Raw genomic sequence first — 16,326 nt, 5'->3', positions numbered from 1 at the left:
TTTGGGGTCGTTTATTAATTAGAGTTAATTACGATATATGTTAGGCTATGACAACCCGAAATTTCCATTATGAACAAACCATATCAATCCAATAGAAGTTAGAACAGTTACAGTGAAATACCAGACTTCGAGTATAAGTTTGGCAGTTTTCAGGATTTTACACTTAAGGAGATATTAGGAGAGTGGTTGCACTAGGGTTTTGTGCAACACCGTTATTCCAATACTCTAGGACATTAGAGTTCGTTCCAGGAATAAAAATATTTTCTGCCAAAAATATCTCAGGACTATAAATAGAATTCTGAACCAAATTGGTTCATTTATTGAATTCCATTTAGAGAAAAGTCAAAATTCTCTCTCACGGATCTGCGGGTTTTTATCCAAAATTGTGAGTACTTCGATCTAGTTATGTTATATAGCTTAGATTGTGTTTAGAAACATCAATTTCATAACAAAATGACTAGACTCGGGAGTTTACCGCCCAAGAACGTTCTTGGGGAGAAAACTCCAATATGTGGCTTAAATGCTACTTAGCCCTTTCCCCGTGAATTGTAACTACCTTAGACTTGTATGCTAGTGTGTATATGACTAGAAAACATCAAAATCGGATTAATACCCCAAGATTTGGGAGTTTACCGCCCAAGAACACTTGGGGAGTAAACTCCATTTTAAGGTCCTTAAGGGTTCCAATGACCCTCAAAGCTTTAGAACTCGAACTAGAAGCCTTCATTGCATGTTTAGGACACCAAAAGGGATTAAAATCAAGGATGAAAAGTGAGTTCACGGCCAAGGGTGTTCTTGGGCCGTGAACTCCATGTTAAGTGCCCAAAATGCCCTAAATGCCTTCATTTAGCCAAGAGACTAGCCTAGCACATTACCTTGATGTGTCTAAGACCCAAAGCAATCAAAATACCAACACCTAGGGGTGTTCACGGCCATAAACACATGGCCAAATGGTTCATGGGCCGAAAACTCTAAATAGGGGTGTTTTGATGCCACAAACACTTCCTAAGGCTTAGGCTTAAATTAGGACAAGTACCCTAAAGTGTTTAAAGCCTAGAAAACATAAGGAATCACAAGTATTGAGGAGTTTACGGCCAAGAGTAGTTCTTGGGCCGTAAACACCTATAAAGGGGTCAAATGACACCCTAACTCCTTCCTTATGCCTAGAACCCAACATAGATCATTACCTAGAGATGTTTGAGACTTGAAAACACCATAAAAACCCTCCCAAGGGAGTTTACGGCCGTAAACTCCAAGGGAATATGGTCTCTGGGCCGTAAACTCCCCAAAGGAGTTAATATGGCACCCAAACACTTGTTATAGCCTTGAAACAATTCACCACATGAGTTGTATAATTGGTAGACACCATTTAGGGACTTGGTTGAGAGTTTACGGCTAGGAGATTACTCCCCTGGGCCGTAAACTCCAAAGAACATGGTCATTAGACCTTAAACTCCCATTTGAGGTATTGCACTCCTTTGTTGCAACCTATTAGCCTCCTAGCACTTGACCAAAAGTGTTTTCCTCGCGTTTAAATGTTTATACTTGTATAATTAGTGTTTTTAATCACTAATTATTTATATACATATGTCTTCATATGTAATTAGGATCATTGTGTGTGTCTAAAGTCTTCACTTGACACCGAGCACTTGCCCGATCCTTCCTTACGATAACAGTCCGTTCAATTTCAGTCACTTACTGCAGGTGAGTTCATACCCCTTAACTAATGTTTTAAACTATTTTTAAATGTTTTATGGGGGGATACAAGTATAATCATGCTACTTATTATATCAATCACATGTGATTAATAAGTAGAATTATGCTAGTTATTACATCAATCACATGTGATTAATATACAGCATTCAAATGATTTGGCTACTCATTAGCCGTTTTACCAAAAAGTTTCCTTCAAATGATTTTTATAAACATTTTATATGTTTTAAACTCCTTATTACACTGTATATTTTACTCTGTATATCACATTTCAAACTTATTTACAATTGTGTTTCAAACAAATGTTTCTTTATACTAAACTGTTTTATCAAACCCATGCCTTCAAATTGTTTTATAGGTTGACATCAAGTCGATCTTTTCTTAAAATAATAATTATGTTTCAAATGTTTTACAAAACCTATTTATGCTTTTATATTATAAATTGCATGCCTCTATATGTATAGTTATATAAGAAATGTTTAAAAGACTTAGGAAGGCTATCCACCCTATTTCCTTTTCGCGCTTGAGATGTGGTCTGGTGGGATATCAGGTACTCGTCCGAAGGTCGTTTAAATATTAGTTATATATTATGTGTACATATATAGTCATAAAAGGTCCTTCCAGTTCATCCCATGCCCTTGGGTAGCAAGGGTATACATCCATGTTCATACGTACCAGTTAGATTACTAGTAAACTACCATATGGGTAGTTTAGGAAGATACTAGAACAATTACTAGAACGCGATATCATACAATGAGTAGTTCATTCATGAGTCAATACTTTCTAGAACATTACAGTACATTACATATACAACTATACTAGGAAGAGAACATATACAACTATACTAGAATGATTACATTACTATACTTGCTAGGTAGAGAGCACGTACATTACAGCTAAAACAGTTCATTACATTACATATACAAGAATATGTTAATTATTGTGATTTAAATCGGAGCATGACTTAAATGTCATGACCCGAGTTGTAGCCAGAGTCTCTTGGAGGGAGAGCGTGAGTTTGCATATATATCTATACTGGATTGACAATCCTACACCTTGCTGCTAGCTACAGCCGAACCTGCAGGTCTGTGGGTGCCAAACGTCATTCCGTTATTACGACCATTCGTATGTCGTTGTTACTAGTCGATAGTATGGTGCAATTTTATCACATAATGCCTTAATATAAATCCGGTTTAAGGTAATTAGTACAACAGTAGTTCTTATAGCGCTACGATTTAGTACTACATTAATTTTCCCTGTACACACATTTAGTGATATTTTCACTTAAACTATAAATGTAAAAACTATATTTTGATAATGATAGTTACACTTGGGAAAATTACACACTTTTACAAGAGACGAACATATAGAACAGTTAAGTCTTGGTAGAAGACTACATAGAGATCAGTCAAGTCTTGGTAGAAGACTCCCTGTTATAATAGTAGGAATCATAGGGATTTCTAGGGTTTTTCAAACGTTTACAGTTGTTTTACAAACATTTTCATACTTACAGTTCATATACATTTTCAATACTTACAATTCAATTACTTACAAATTCTTACATACAAATTAAGACACTAAAATACTTATGATCTCACCAGCTTCAAAGCTGATACTCACTTTCAAAATTACTTGTATCCTCAGGTCATCATAGACAGGTACCGATGCAAGGAGAAAGGAAGATGGAGCTTGTTCAAGAGTCATCTTTCATTTTGATTTATGCTTTAGTGTTTATCAAAATTTGATAGAACATACTTGTATAATAATTCTATTATTAATGCAATGGATGATGTTGTTGCTTGTTTACTACTTTTCATTGTTGTGATACTGTACATGACGTCCTCCGCCCCAAAACGTTTCCGTCGTTCTTGGTTTTGGGGTGTGACATAGGCGAAGGCTAGACCGGTGGTTCGAGTATGAGACATACTTGCTTTACTTACAAGGTGAGTCTTCTCAGTATAGTTACCTGAGTGGTAATACTGTGTGACCGGAGGGTCCTATTTGAGTCATGATTGGAGGGTCCTATGTGCTTTTATTGAGTTGTGTGATATTATACATTTTGTCTTTGTGGTATATGCTATACTATTTTGTGCCTTATTGAGTTAGGACCAGAGGGTCCAAACCATGTTGTGAGACCAGAGGGTCTTCACTGAGATACAGGACTGGAGGTTCCAACCTGAGCTGTGAAACCGGAGGGTCTTCACTGAGACACATGACCGGAGGGTTCACACCATGATGTGAGACCGGAGGGTCCTCACCGAGACGCATGACTAGAGGATCCATGCCGATCTATAGCCATGAGAGGCTTATTATTTGTGTATGTGGTAGTTTGGGGAACTCACAAAGCTTCGTGCTTACCGTGTTGTGTGTTATGTGTTTCAGGTACTTCTTAGGATCACAGGAAGGCGCCTGCTTGATTGTACACACCTGTTCGAGATTATGTTTGAGGATTCTAGGATATTATCAATTATTTTGTTGATTTGTGTTTTGACAATTGATACATTGGTGGTTTTTGAGAAATGATACATTGAGTTTTATGTGTTTTAAAAATGAAAATTTTGTTTGAAAATTTACAATGTTAGAGATTTGTTTTGATTTCATCTGGTAATTGATATTTTATGTGTTTCTTAGAGGGATAAGCACCACACAAAGAGATATCGTAAGGGGGTAAGTAAAATAACAAACTAAAATCAATTTTTGGTGTGTTCCTACGTGCTTAGAACTTTGTAGATACAAACTGAAAATAGTTTTAACTTTTGGGTTCTTGAATTAATGTATATTTTCATAACTATAGATGGATTTCTTGGATTCGTGGTTATCTTTATTTTCCGAAGGCTTCTATCTTAGTTATTGGTAGCCCTACTGCTGAGTTTTCCCTTCATAGAGAGTTACGTCAAGGTAACACTCTCTCCCCCTTCCTTTTCATTCTTGTGATGGAGGTTTTGTATGTTGCAGTTGAAGATGCCATTGCAGTGGGCGTCTCTAAAGGATTTAAAGTGCATTCTGTGCAGATTTCATATATGTTGTTTGCAGATGATGTTTTGTTTCTTGGCAAGTGGTCTCATGGTAATATTCTTAAACTTTTCCAACTTCTTAATTGTTTTCACGATGTTTCTGGGTTGATAATTAATCTACACAAATCTAGCCTCTTTGGAGTTGGAGTCGATTTTGCCCAGGTTCAACGGTTGGCTACTATCACAGGGTGTAAACCAGAAAACCTTCCATTTTCTTATTTGGGACTCCCGGTTGGTTCTAACATGGCTTGTCTTCATGGGTAGCAACCGATTATTGATAAATTCAAGAATAAATTGACGAAATGGAAGGCTAGCATGCTTTCGATTGGGGCAGATCAGTCTTGTATCTTCATAGGTACCTACTTCTTTTCCTGATATCTCATGACTGTTCAGATTAAAAAAAAAAATCTTGATTAATTTCGTGCTAAATTCTTTTGGGGAAGTGATAGTAATTCCTCAAAGATTCCTTGGGTATCTTGGAATCAAATTTTGGCTTCTAAGAAGAAAGGTGGTTGGGTATTGGTAGTCTTGAAGCTCTTAATTATGCTTTATTGAAAAATGGAAGTGGAGATTAGTTAAAGATAAAGACTCTCTTTGGGTAAAAGTGATTTATGAATTACATGGAAGTATTGATACTTTCTCTTTTCCTCGAATTCGTGGAAATGGAGTATAATTCCTAATTCTTGTCTAAGAAGAAAGGTGAATAATGGAAGTTCTACAAAATTTTGGAGTGATGTTTGGATTGGAGACACCTCCTTAAATAATAGATTTTCTCTCTTTTCCTACTTGAAGAATATAAAGATTGCAAGGTTAGTGACAAGTGGAGAGATGGTTGGATATGGTCTTGGACCTGTGATCTGCACACTTGAATTACCCAAAGGCAGCTTTATGAGTTGTTGATCTTATCAGCCGAGACTAACCTTATGGATGTTCCTGATGAATGGAATTGGAATTTTGAGGGTTTCGAATCTTTTTTGGTCAAGGATGTGAGGCGCTTTATTGATTCAGTTACTCTCCCTAATGGTGTTATTGCTACCAGGTGGAATCAATTTATCTCAAAGAAAGTTAACATTGTTTGTTGGCGAGTGCTTTTGGATCGTTTACCCACTAGATGGAACTTAAGCCGGAAGGGAGTTGAAGTTAACTCTTTAATGTGTCCATTTTGCTCGAGTTCCCATGAAAAGATTAATCATGTCCTTTGGTCATGTATGCTCTCGGCTTCTTTATGGGACTGGGTCTTTAAATGGGCAGACTTGGTGCCTCCAAAGAGAGATAAGATTGTTGACATTTTTAGATGGCTCGATGACTCCAACCTCAACTTAATCAAGAAGATTACTCTTGATGTTATTTTTGTGAAACTCTTTGGGTCCTGTGGCACTTTAGGAATGACTTGGTGCTTGTAGAAAAGATTCCCCCAAAAGAAACTTTATTTCATAGCATAGTTTTCCCTTTTATGTATTTTTTTTAATAGGAACAATAAAGTTAGAGCTTTCTGGAGTGATTGGCTCCATAATCCTCTTCTATCTATTTCTCTATAAAAAAAATTATTAGCTACTTGCTAGTCTCCTAATAATATTCCAGCTATTTGAAAAAAATAAATTGTAAATACAAACTGAAATTGATCTTGGTGACTTGGTTCCATGTTCTTTGAAGCTTGCTATGTTATTGGTTTAATATATTCATATACATTATTTACATCTTGACAAATTTGATTATCTGAGGTGAATTAAGTTTTCTAAATTTTAAAATTGAGTGAGTGTTGGGGGTATAGGATAGGAATGTGGTGGGGTGGGGTGTTATTTATTTATTTTTTTTCTTCTTCTTTAAATAGTATTTTAACAAAACTAAAGGTAAAAAGTAAAAACGGTAAAGAAGTCTTTTACATGGATTTGGGTCGACCATGCAAGTTTTAGTTACCATAGGGACAATGTTCGTCATAAACAATTAGCAGGGGTTGAGTTTATAACCTTTGGTAAACCAGTGGGTCATTTTATGTAATTTATAATAATAATAATAATAATAATAATAATAATAATAATAATAATAATAATAATAATAACAATAAACCATTTCCTCAAAAATGTATAGGAAGTTCTGAGAGATTTTCTACATAATTCAAAATTTATCACTAATCTGTTAAAATGTGTAAAAAAATTTTAGGGACAATCAGAACTCGTTTTTCGTTTTTCATTCAAAGAAATCGTGTGTTAAACAAATCAAATGAAGGCATCAACGGGCATTTCCAGATATATTACTCTAAAGAACCGACACAATACACCTAATCGATTGGAGTTGCGAAAATTCTGTCCATATTGTTACAAACATACAATTCACGAGGAGGTAAAGAAATAGATCGAACCGAGCACCTGCACCCTTATCTATCTTAAAAGGAAAAGAAAAAAAATGACATTATATATATAACATATTTAACATAGTTAAAAGATAATTATAAACAAACCAAATCCTATTTTTTTATTCTAATTAGAGGTACTGTTGCAATAGGATTTTAGGGATAAAAAATAAACTAACCAAACCATAGATAAATCCAAGCGAACTTTTCTTAAATCCAAGCGATCTTTTCGTAAGGGTAGGGTTCCACTATGAATGATTTATTTAGGCTAGTAATGATTTATTTAGGCTAGTAGTTCTCTGGGGTTCCACTATGAATGATTTATTTAGGCTAGTAACGATTTATTTAGGCTAGTAGTTCTCTCTCAGCTTATTTGTGTCGTTTTTACTACACAAATTGTTCAGATAAAAGTCGATGCTGTTGATTCAAGTATATTAGGTGCATTTATCCTATTCATACACTCATCCAATTCTTTGATACTTTAATGACATGATCTAACGAATTCAAGTATGAATGCCTAATGATTTTTTCCTGATTTACAGACACTAATTTTGGACACAACATAATTCAAACATTCAAATGCATCCACCATGCTAATAATAAAGTACAACAGCCACAATGCATCAACTTCAATGAAAAACAATAAGTCAAGTGTGTCTATAGTTATAATAGGTACTACTCGACGGAAGCCTAAACTAACAAAAGCACAAGCATCTGTCATCTTCTTACTATCCATCCATCTACTCCATTTACACTTGATGCTTTCTAATTTTGGAACTCATCTCCAACTCCTATGGTGTCCCTCTTGATGCCTTTCTTTTCTTGAGTTTTCATAAGGATTCCATCTGTCATCATCATGACTTCTCTTGAGTCTTTCAGACATAGACCTATGGCTATGGCTATGGCTATGATGATGACTCGATCCTCTAGACTCGTAATCAGTAAACCGAGATGCCAAAGGCCCATCAACGCCAGGTGGCCCAATTCCATCTTCTCTATAACCCCGATTCCATCTTTCTTCATGATGAGTTTCTGGTGGATTAAAAAATCTAGGGTTTCCTCTGTTTCTTGGTAAATCGAATTTCCATGCCCTTGCTCCCCACTTCCATTCATCCGCGTTTTCCGGGATTGGCGCGTTCACTCCCGGAAATTGGACTGTCATTTTTTTTGGCGGTGGCGGTGGTGGCGGCGGTGATGGCGGCTCAGCTGTGGGAGGCGGAGGAGGGGAGAAGTCCATATCAAGGATTTCACCATCTTCGGTTTCTGGGTTAGCAATAGTGGTAATAGTGATAACCTCATCCCCAAATATTTCAATCCCAGATGGCTGCTCCTCTTCTTCTTCATCTGGAATTCAACACATTTGAATAGTAAGTTACACTTTTGGTCCTTGTTTGACATTTTTGTAACATTTTTGGTCCCTGTTCAAACTCATATGACTCAACTTTCGGACCAAAATTGAAAAAATGAGTTACACTCAGGGTAAGATGGACCATAAACACATTTGAATAAAACTTGAAAAAAGGAGTAAGTTACACTTTTGGTCCTTTTCTGAGATTTTTGTAACATTTTTGGTCCCTATTTAAACTAAAATGACTTGTCTTTGGGACAAAAATTGCAAAAATCAGTTACACTCGGGGACCAAAAATAGCCATTTTAATTGGAAGAGGGACCAAAAACACATTTGGAATTTAACAAATCGACACATTTGAAAAAAACAAGAGTAAGTTACACTTTTGGTCCCTGACTATAGCTGGTTTTTTTCAATTGTAGTCACAAAATTTTCATAGCAGTTTTGGTCCTTAATTGAGATTTTTGTAACATTTTGGTAGCTGTTCCAAGTAGATAACTAGTTTTGGGACCAAAATTGCAAAAAACAGATAACACTCAGGGACCAAAATAATCATTTTACTTAGAATAGGGACCAAAAACACTGCAAGAATCTCAAATAAAGACCAAAACTGCAAAAACCAGCTATACTTGGACCAAAAATGTAATTTACACTTTTAAATGAAACTTCAAATAAAAACAAGACTAAGTTACACTTTTGATCCCTGAGTATAGCCGGCCTTTTTCAGTTGTCCCAAAATGTTATTTTGCAATTTTGGTCCTTGTATGAGAGTTTTGTAACATTTTTAGTCCCTGTTCCAACTAAAATGACTTATCTTTAATCTTTAGGACCAAAATTGCAAAAACCAGCTATACTTACTCAGGGACCAAAAAGGCAAAAACATTGTAAAAAAGGACCAAAAATGTAAATTTACACTAAAAACAATGAAATAGTTACCTAAGTATCCTGGTGGGTAACCAATCTCTCGCATTCTGTTAAGCCATGGAGGTGGATCAAGCTCCTAATCAGACCAACAAAGAATAATTTTGTTCTTAATATTAAAAAAAGAAAATAAACAATCTCGAAAGGGTAATATGGTCATTTTTATTTTTCATACCCCAATTCCAAGAAGTTTTCTTGTTTCTGAATCCAGGACACCTGGCCTTAAACCATCAAACTTCCCTCCAGGAGTGTCTTGATAGTATCGAGTCGGATTCCGGGAGATGGAATTCTGATTCCGTTTGCTTTTATGCTGTTTCCGGGCGGAATTCACAGCAGCATTGTCACGTGGCTTTGTGCATTCCTTCAATGCATGGTTATATGACCCACAATTGAAGCACCGGGACCCACCCAATATTTCCCTAATCACACCAAAAAAAACAAATTTACCATTTTACCCTTTAAACTACATTGTTATTTTCCTGTAAAATTACTTACCCGTCCCCGATACTCGGATCATCCGTTGATGTTAATCCGAAAGTGTACCCTCGATCATACAGCGGGACTGAATTGTTATCCAATGCAATAACTTCCTTGCTTTGTAAATTACTAGTTTGCCCATCCATCCAGAACGACTACACAAAACAACAATACACATGTTTCAGAAGGCAACATAGGGGTATTTTGGTCTTTTTAACAAAAGTGATGATATTGAATTGATATTTGATACCAGTGTAGAAGGTTTATCTAGACCAACATTAAGAGCTGGAAAATACGTCCCTTCACCAGATTCCACCTCAGCGTTTGAATCCTGAACAATAGAGAAATTTAGATATTTAAAAACATAAATAGAAATATAAATATAAATATAAACAATTTACATGAGATGAAGATTGATGTCGATTATGCCATTCAGACCACTTTTGTAATAACTCCTCAAGCTTCTGTTTACTCTCTCTGATACAAAACAAGTTATACACTTAAAACTTTATACAGAAATATCTTCAACCAAAATATATGTTTAAATAATTTGAGAATATAAACTTGTAATTATGAGGCATTAATCAATATTGTGTTTTTCCTTTATACCTTGTTAAAGAATTATAAATGACATGAACTGAAGCTTGCTGTTCATCAACAGTTATTCGAGGTCTCTTAATAGCTACCATGTCAATGGAAAAACATATCAGGAAATCTACTAACATATTATAGTGTAACAAGCTTAAGATATAATTATATATTTATATTTAACTAAGTAAAAATAAATAATTAGATAATTTAATATATAAAAAAAAAAAAAAAAAAAAAAGGTTAGAAATACCATCTATTTCACAATTGCTGACTTGACTTCCATTTCTCTTATGAACTCCATTCTCAGTGAGCACTGAGATTTGCTCTTCGATAATTGTAGATTCGTTTGATTCAACCCTAACTCCTGAATTATGTTCGTTGTTACTAGGTTGGCTTCCATCGTCGGGAGGATTTGATGCCGGGAGTTTGATGAAGTCCGGTGAATCTTCCATGTTTTCCGGCGAGCTCGTTAGATTACAGAATTTGAAGAAGATCAATATTCCTGCGATAATATGATCAATGAGGTATTTATTCAACTCGTTCCATTAATTAACAAATTAACTCCATTGATTCTATAATTATTTCACATACATGCAGTTAAACATCTAAAATATTCATCAAAACAAGAATTAAACACAGCATCTGAAAATCGTCAACCTCAAAGCTTCAAATGTGAATGAAAACTAGGGTTTTGTCAAAATCCCCAAAATTCACACGCTAGCTTCATTTACTTGATTTTCTTCCAATTGTCGAGGATCGAAAGGAGAAGATAAACGTTAAAGAAGATCGAAGATAACTAATTAAGCTATAAACATCGAATCATTGCGACATTCGTAGCTTTTTTCTTTTCTTTTTTTTTTCATCGATTAGTGAGTAGTGATTAGTGATGATTTTGGGAATTGGATTAGCGGGGAAGAAGATAATGAATAGGGTTTTAGAGATTTACCTTAGACAGATGAAATTTGGGCGGAAAGATGCCTTCTATCGTCGTCAGATCTTGATTCTTGATTAGTCGGGAGTAAAGAAGAACGAAAGGTCGTTTGGGTTTCAACAGTAATCAATGAGTGAGTGTGTGTGTATACATGATCGTTAGGGTAAACAAATAAAATAATTCCTGACCGTACGATTGGGATTAACCTTTGGAGTGTTTGGTACGTGTAGAAAGGAGGGAAATGAAAATGCCTTGTTTGGTATTAAAAATGGAGAGAAAAATAAAATGATGGATTCCATTTTTAACCTGTTCTGTTATATTTATTCTTGTAAAATAGGTCATTCAAAACATAATGATTCAAGATAAATCATTATTTTTCATTATATTTATTTGAAATCTTAACGAGTTTACGACCTTTCAAATTTCAATCGATTATTGATAACCACTTAAGAGTTTTTTAACCTAACTTTTATAATTATTAGAGTAAATTACTGAAACCGTCCATATGGTTTTGTCAAAATTATACGTTTGGTCTCTAACTTTTTTTCGGATCATCCATGTTGTAATATCCCAAAAATTACAGTAAAAATTTTCATTTTCCGATTAAGATAAAATCATTGTTTCAATCAAAAACTCATGTCATAGGAGACCTAGTATCAAATACAAAATCCCAAAATCAATGTATCTCAAAATCTCCAAACATGTCACCGAAGGATGTGTACAATCACGTATTTGTTTTCCCTTAATCCTCAAAAGTACCTGAAACATAAAACTTAAATTGTAAGTCAAATCTTGGTGATTTCTCCAAAATACCACCATACAAACATATAACAGCATGCATACTAGGCCCACAGTCATCAGGTTGGATTACCCCTGATCCCACAGCATGAGTCTGGCTTACCTTTCTGGCCTACATCTCATGTATGGATTGCTCCTGAGCCCACAACATAAGTTTGGCTTGCATATCAGGCCCACAACTTATATCTGGCTTGCTCCCGGGTTTGTTGGCTTCCGCATAGAGCAATGTTGTCTTAACCCAACCGCACCATGCCGACATATGCAACAGATAAAACATATAATAGTAAACAGATAATCATACCGATCTTAACAAATCACTACAGCATAGCAACATCCTAAATCAAGATAACAATCTATTAGGTCGGCATTGGTGCATTCGACCCACAAGTATAGTGAGGAAACTCACCTCACAGTCTGAAAAGATAGCAAAAAAGAACGTTGCTCCAAATGTCAACTCTACAGGTCACCTATACAACAAACACTGACCTAAACTCAAACTACAACTCAAAATACCCAAAATTCCCCTGGGTCAAACCCCAAGTCAAAGGTCAAAGTCAGCAAGTCAAAAAGTCAAGGAAGTCAACCTAACTGAGTACGCCCCGCGTACTCGGTTACTACATTGGGCGTAGTTACAACTCATCCAAACCACATGGACTCTAAACTAGTACGTGTAGCGTACCTCTTGGTACGTGCAATATACTCCGTCTGAATCCAATCCTTCTTATTAAGTGCTTATTCCTTAAGGACTTTTCATCCAAACTCAGATCTAGACCCAAAACATCATTCTAAGTAATGAAGTTTCCACCTTTATGACTTTCCATGGCTATATAGGGTCCAAAAGCTAAAACTCTAACTTAATAATCCATTAAGACACCGTAACTGTTGCATGGAAGGAAAAGAAGGACCAAAATCACATTTTTATGGTTCCTAACACCTAAAAACATCTGAAAGGATAGCTCTTCTGGTTAGAGTAATTAGGAATGGCAACGGGGCGGGTTCGGGGCGGGGCATGGTTTCCCAAACCCGCCCCGATATCTTTCGGGTTTCTTATCGGGGCGCCCCAATGGGTTTGGGTTTTCCAGTCGGGTTTCGGGTTTCTTATCGGGTTTACAACAATTCATAACGAAATCTTTATTCCGTTTTAGGGTACCCCGATGTCTTATAAAAAATATGTGTTCTAGTCTCCCTTTTAAATTAAAAATATGATGAATCACTTTAATAAAATTAAATCGACGTTATATTAAAAATTATTTTATTTAATTTTAGTGTAATACGTCAAAACATAAAAAATGATCGTTCACACCGGATTGTTAATAACTAAAAAGATTTTCCACAGTAAGTATTTTATCTTTGATGTGTGCCATTAACATATATATATATATATATATATATATATATATATATATATATATATATATATATATATATAATCGGGGCGGGTCGGTTCGGGGCGAGGATAACCCACTCCCTGCCCCGAACCCGATAAAAAACCCGATAACGACCCGAAATAATCGGGTTTCGGGTTTCCCCATCGGGTTCGGGTTTTTTTGCCATCCCTAAGAGTAATCCATACTTATGAATACCAAACTAGACCAAAATGAACACAAACTCAAGGTTAACAAGATATAAGCAAATAACCCATCAAGTTTCAGACTTTATACCTTCAAAGGATACTTAAGGGTGAAACACTTTTAGATCCAATATGCATTGAGCTTCCAAGATGATTTCTTGTAACACTCGGATTCAGAATTGCTTCATTCTCGAGACTACGGCCCAATCTTCAGTTGTCGTAAGGCTTGGGGCCTTGAGGAAGAAGGGATTTGGCCATTTTTGAATGTAGGTGTTATGGTTCAGTGATCCTAGAGTTTAATGGTGTTTTCGGAGCTCAAAGGTATAATTGTAATTTGTTAGCTCAGGCCTTTATGAATTTTGAATTTTTGTTCGGGAAGTTTTAGGGCTATGGTGTGTTGTTAGAAGCGTAGGGCTTCTCGTCACCTTTCTGTGGATATAAGGTTCATTGGAAACAGACCAAAGACGAAGAAGTTAGAGCCAAATGAAGTTTAGAGTTTTAGGGGTTTAATGAGTACACGGGGCGTACTCATTGTGAACGCGGGGCGTAGAAGGATAAGTGGTCATGGGTGGTTTGTGAGTACGTCGAGCGTACTAAGGGATACGCGGGGCATACTCCCTATAGAGCAAAACCCTAATTTCGGGGTTCCTACCCTATATAAATAACATTATACCATCCATTTGGTCATTTTAAGTTAGTCTCCACCTCTTTTGACAAACATAAAACCTTAGAGTGCCTTGGGTGACGCTTGGAGCTTGAGATAAGGCTCTTGGTGGTTTGTGCACGAGAAGAAGGGTGAAGACTCAATCTTTGGAAAGGAACCTAGATATCTAGTGTTAGCATCTTCATTTCAAGACTTTAGAGGTATAAAGTATCTATCTTGGCTACTCATTAAACAGATCTACTTTTGTGTTGGTTTATGGCCATTGCCATCCCTTTTTCTTGGTCCTTGTGAGCTAAGGTTGTTTTAGGAGCTCATTCTAGTAGATATGGACATTTTAAGGGTCCCTCATTCATAAAGGTGCAAGCTTTATGGAGTTTTTGAGTTCATGCATGTGTTAAGACCATCCATTAAGCTCTTTTGAGCTTTAGAGCCCCATTAAGCCATGCATGCTAGTAAAGTTGCCAACTTTACATGTTTATTTAGCTATTACAATTATATTTGAGAGTTTGGAGCAATGGATTAAGGGATTAAGTGCTTTTTGGAGTTGGCTAGGCTTCAGAGGAGTACGTTGGGCGTACCCATCTGGTACGCTGCGCGTACTGGCCCCAAAGGGCATACGCTGGGTGTACCAGCTGAATACGCAAGGCATACTCGGTCGGGTTGAGTTTCCTTTGATTTTTGACCTTTTAGACATTTGACCATTAACCAGAAGTTGAATTGGGTTGATGTGACAACTCGAAATTTCTATCTTATATCAATCCCTGCATTCAATCAAAGTCAAACTTTCAATTGCTAAATTGTAGCAATTTTGGAGTCAGTTTGAGTGTTCCAAAGAACCTTCTTAGGCCGTAAACTCTATTTAAGGGTCTAAGTGAGCCCTAATCTCTTCTCAAGCCTTAGGATCAAGTCTAAAACACTTCAATCATAAGCTAGGGACCTTAAACTTTGATTTGGTACAAGATACCATGAGTTTACGGACGTAAACTCATGGGGAAATGGTCCTTAGTCCGTGAACACTAGTTAGTGGTGCAATGGTGCCACCATTCCTTCCTAGGACTTAGACTTGATCATAGAACACTTCATATTGACTTATAAGACCTTAAACCACAACTTGATACATAGTACCATGAGTTTACGGCCGAAAACTCATGAGGAAATGGTCTTTGGGCCGTAAACTCATGTGGTTCATACCATATGGACCATAAACTCCCAAGTGAGGCCCTACACCCCTTATATGCAACCCTATGTGGTTTAACACTTCAGTACAAGTGTTTCTTAGCCCCTAAGGTTGTTCCATTACCTAATTAGTTGTTATAAACACTAAATGTAAGCATATGTGTGTCATTATATGTTAAATAGGATTCGTGTGTGCTCAAGCCCTCACTTGACACTTAGCATCCTTTACCGATCTTACATTCGCATCACTCACTTCAGGTGAGTTCATACCCCTTAAACTTATCTTTTAAATGATTTTAAATGCTTTTATGGGGGGGGGATATAAGTAGAAAACATGCTAGTTATAAGATCAATCACATGTGATTTATAACTGTGTTTCAATCAAGGATTTCATATACTTCAAACTGTGTTTCAAAACAAACTACTTTTAAATCGTTTTATATACTGACATCAAGTCATTATTTATTTATTGTTCAAAACTCTTTAAATGTATTACAAAACCTCTTTTAACTTATATATACTATCAAAAGCATGTATATATATATATATATATATATGTATAGTTATATACATAATGTTTAAAGGACTTAGGACTGCTAGCTCGCTTCATTTCCTTTTCCTTGTTTGGATGTGGACTTAGGGTACCGACCAGTTTTCCGAAGGTCGTCTAAATATTAGATATATATTATATATACATATGTAGACATAAAAGTTCTATTCAATTAGTTCAGTACCTTTGGGTAGCAAGGGTATACATTATCAATTCATATACA

General features: G+C 36.0%; 1 protein-coding gene across 1 annotated transcript; it reads right to left on the bottom strand.

Moving 5' to 3' along the window:
* Positions 1-7,640: 7,640 nt before the first annotated feature.
* Positions 7,641-11,530, bottom strand: LOC145097757 (uncharacterized). The gene is made up of 9 exons (XM_079035398.1): positions 11,361-11,530; positions 10,665-10,916; positions 10,433-10,505; positions 10,225-10,300; positions 10,074-10,154; positions 9,842-9,978; positions 9,522-9,765; positions 9,362-9,425; positions 7,641-8,421 (listed from the first exon to the last, which is right to left on the bottom strand). The coding sequence occupies exons 2-9, from the start codon at positions 10,864-10,866 to the stop codon at positions 7,856-7,858; spliced, it is 1,443 nt and encodes a 480-aa protein (XP_078891524.1). The 5' UTR covers positions 10,867-10,916; positions 11,361-11,530; the 3' UTR covers positions 7,641-7,855.
* Positions 11,531-16,326: the final 4,796 nt, after the last annotated feature.

This window comes from Lactuca serriola, chromosome 4 (genome assembly GCF_051521515.1).
Source record: "Lactuca serriola cultivar US96UC23 chromosome 4, Lser_US96UC23_V15, whole genome shotgun sequence".
NCBI classification, from domain to species: domain Eukaryota; kingdom Viridiplantae; phylum Streptophyta; class Magnoliopsida; order Asterales; family Asteraceae; genus Lactuca; species Lactuca serriola.
This window is presented reverse-complemented; position numbering and strand designations above follow the sequence as displayed.

What these genes read in the sequence shown, in the direction of transcription:
- LOC145097757 (XM_079035398.1), bottom strand. Translation starts at nt 10,866, where the DNA reads ATGGAAGATTCACCGGACTTCATCAAACTCCCGGCATCAAATCCTCCC. An exon ending in TAGATAAACCTTCTACACTG is followed by an intron (nt 9,979 to 10,073) that starts GTATCAAATATC and finishes TGTTTTGTGTAG; the next exon opens with TCGTTCTGGATGGATGGGCA. An exon ending in TTACCCACCAGGATACTTAG is followed by an intron (nt 8,422 to 9,361) that starts GTAACTATTTCA and finishes GTTGAATTCCAG; the next exon opens with ATGAAGAAGAAGAGGAGCAG.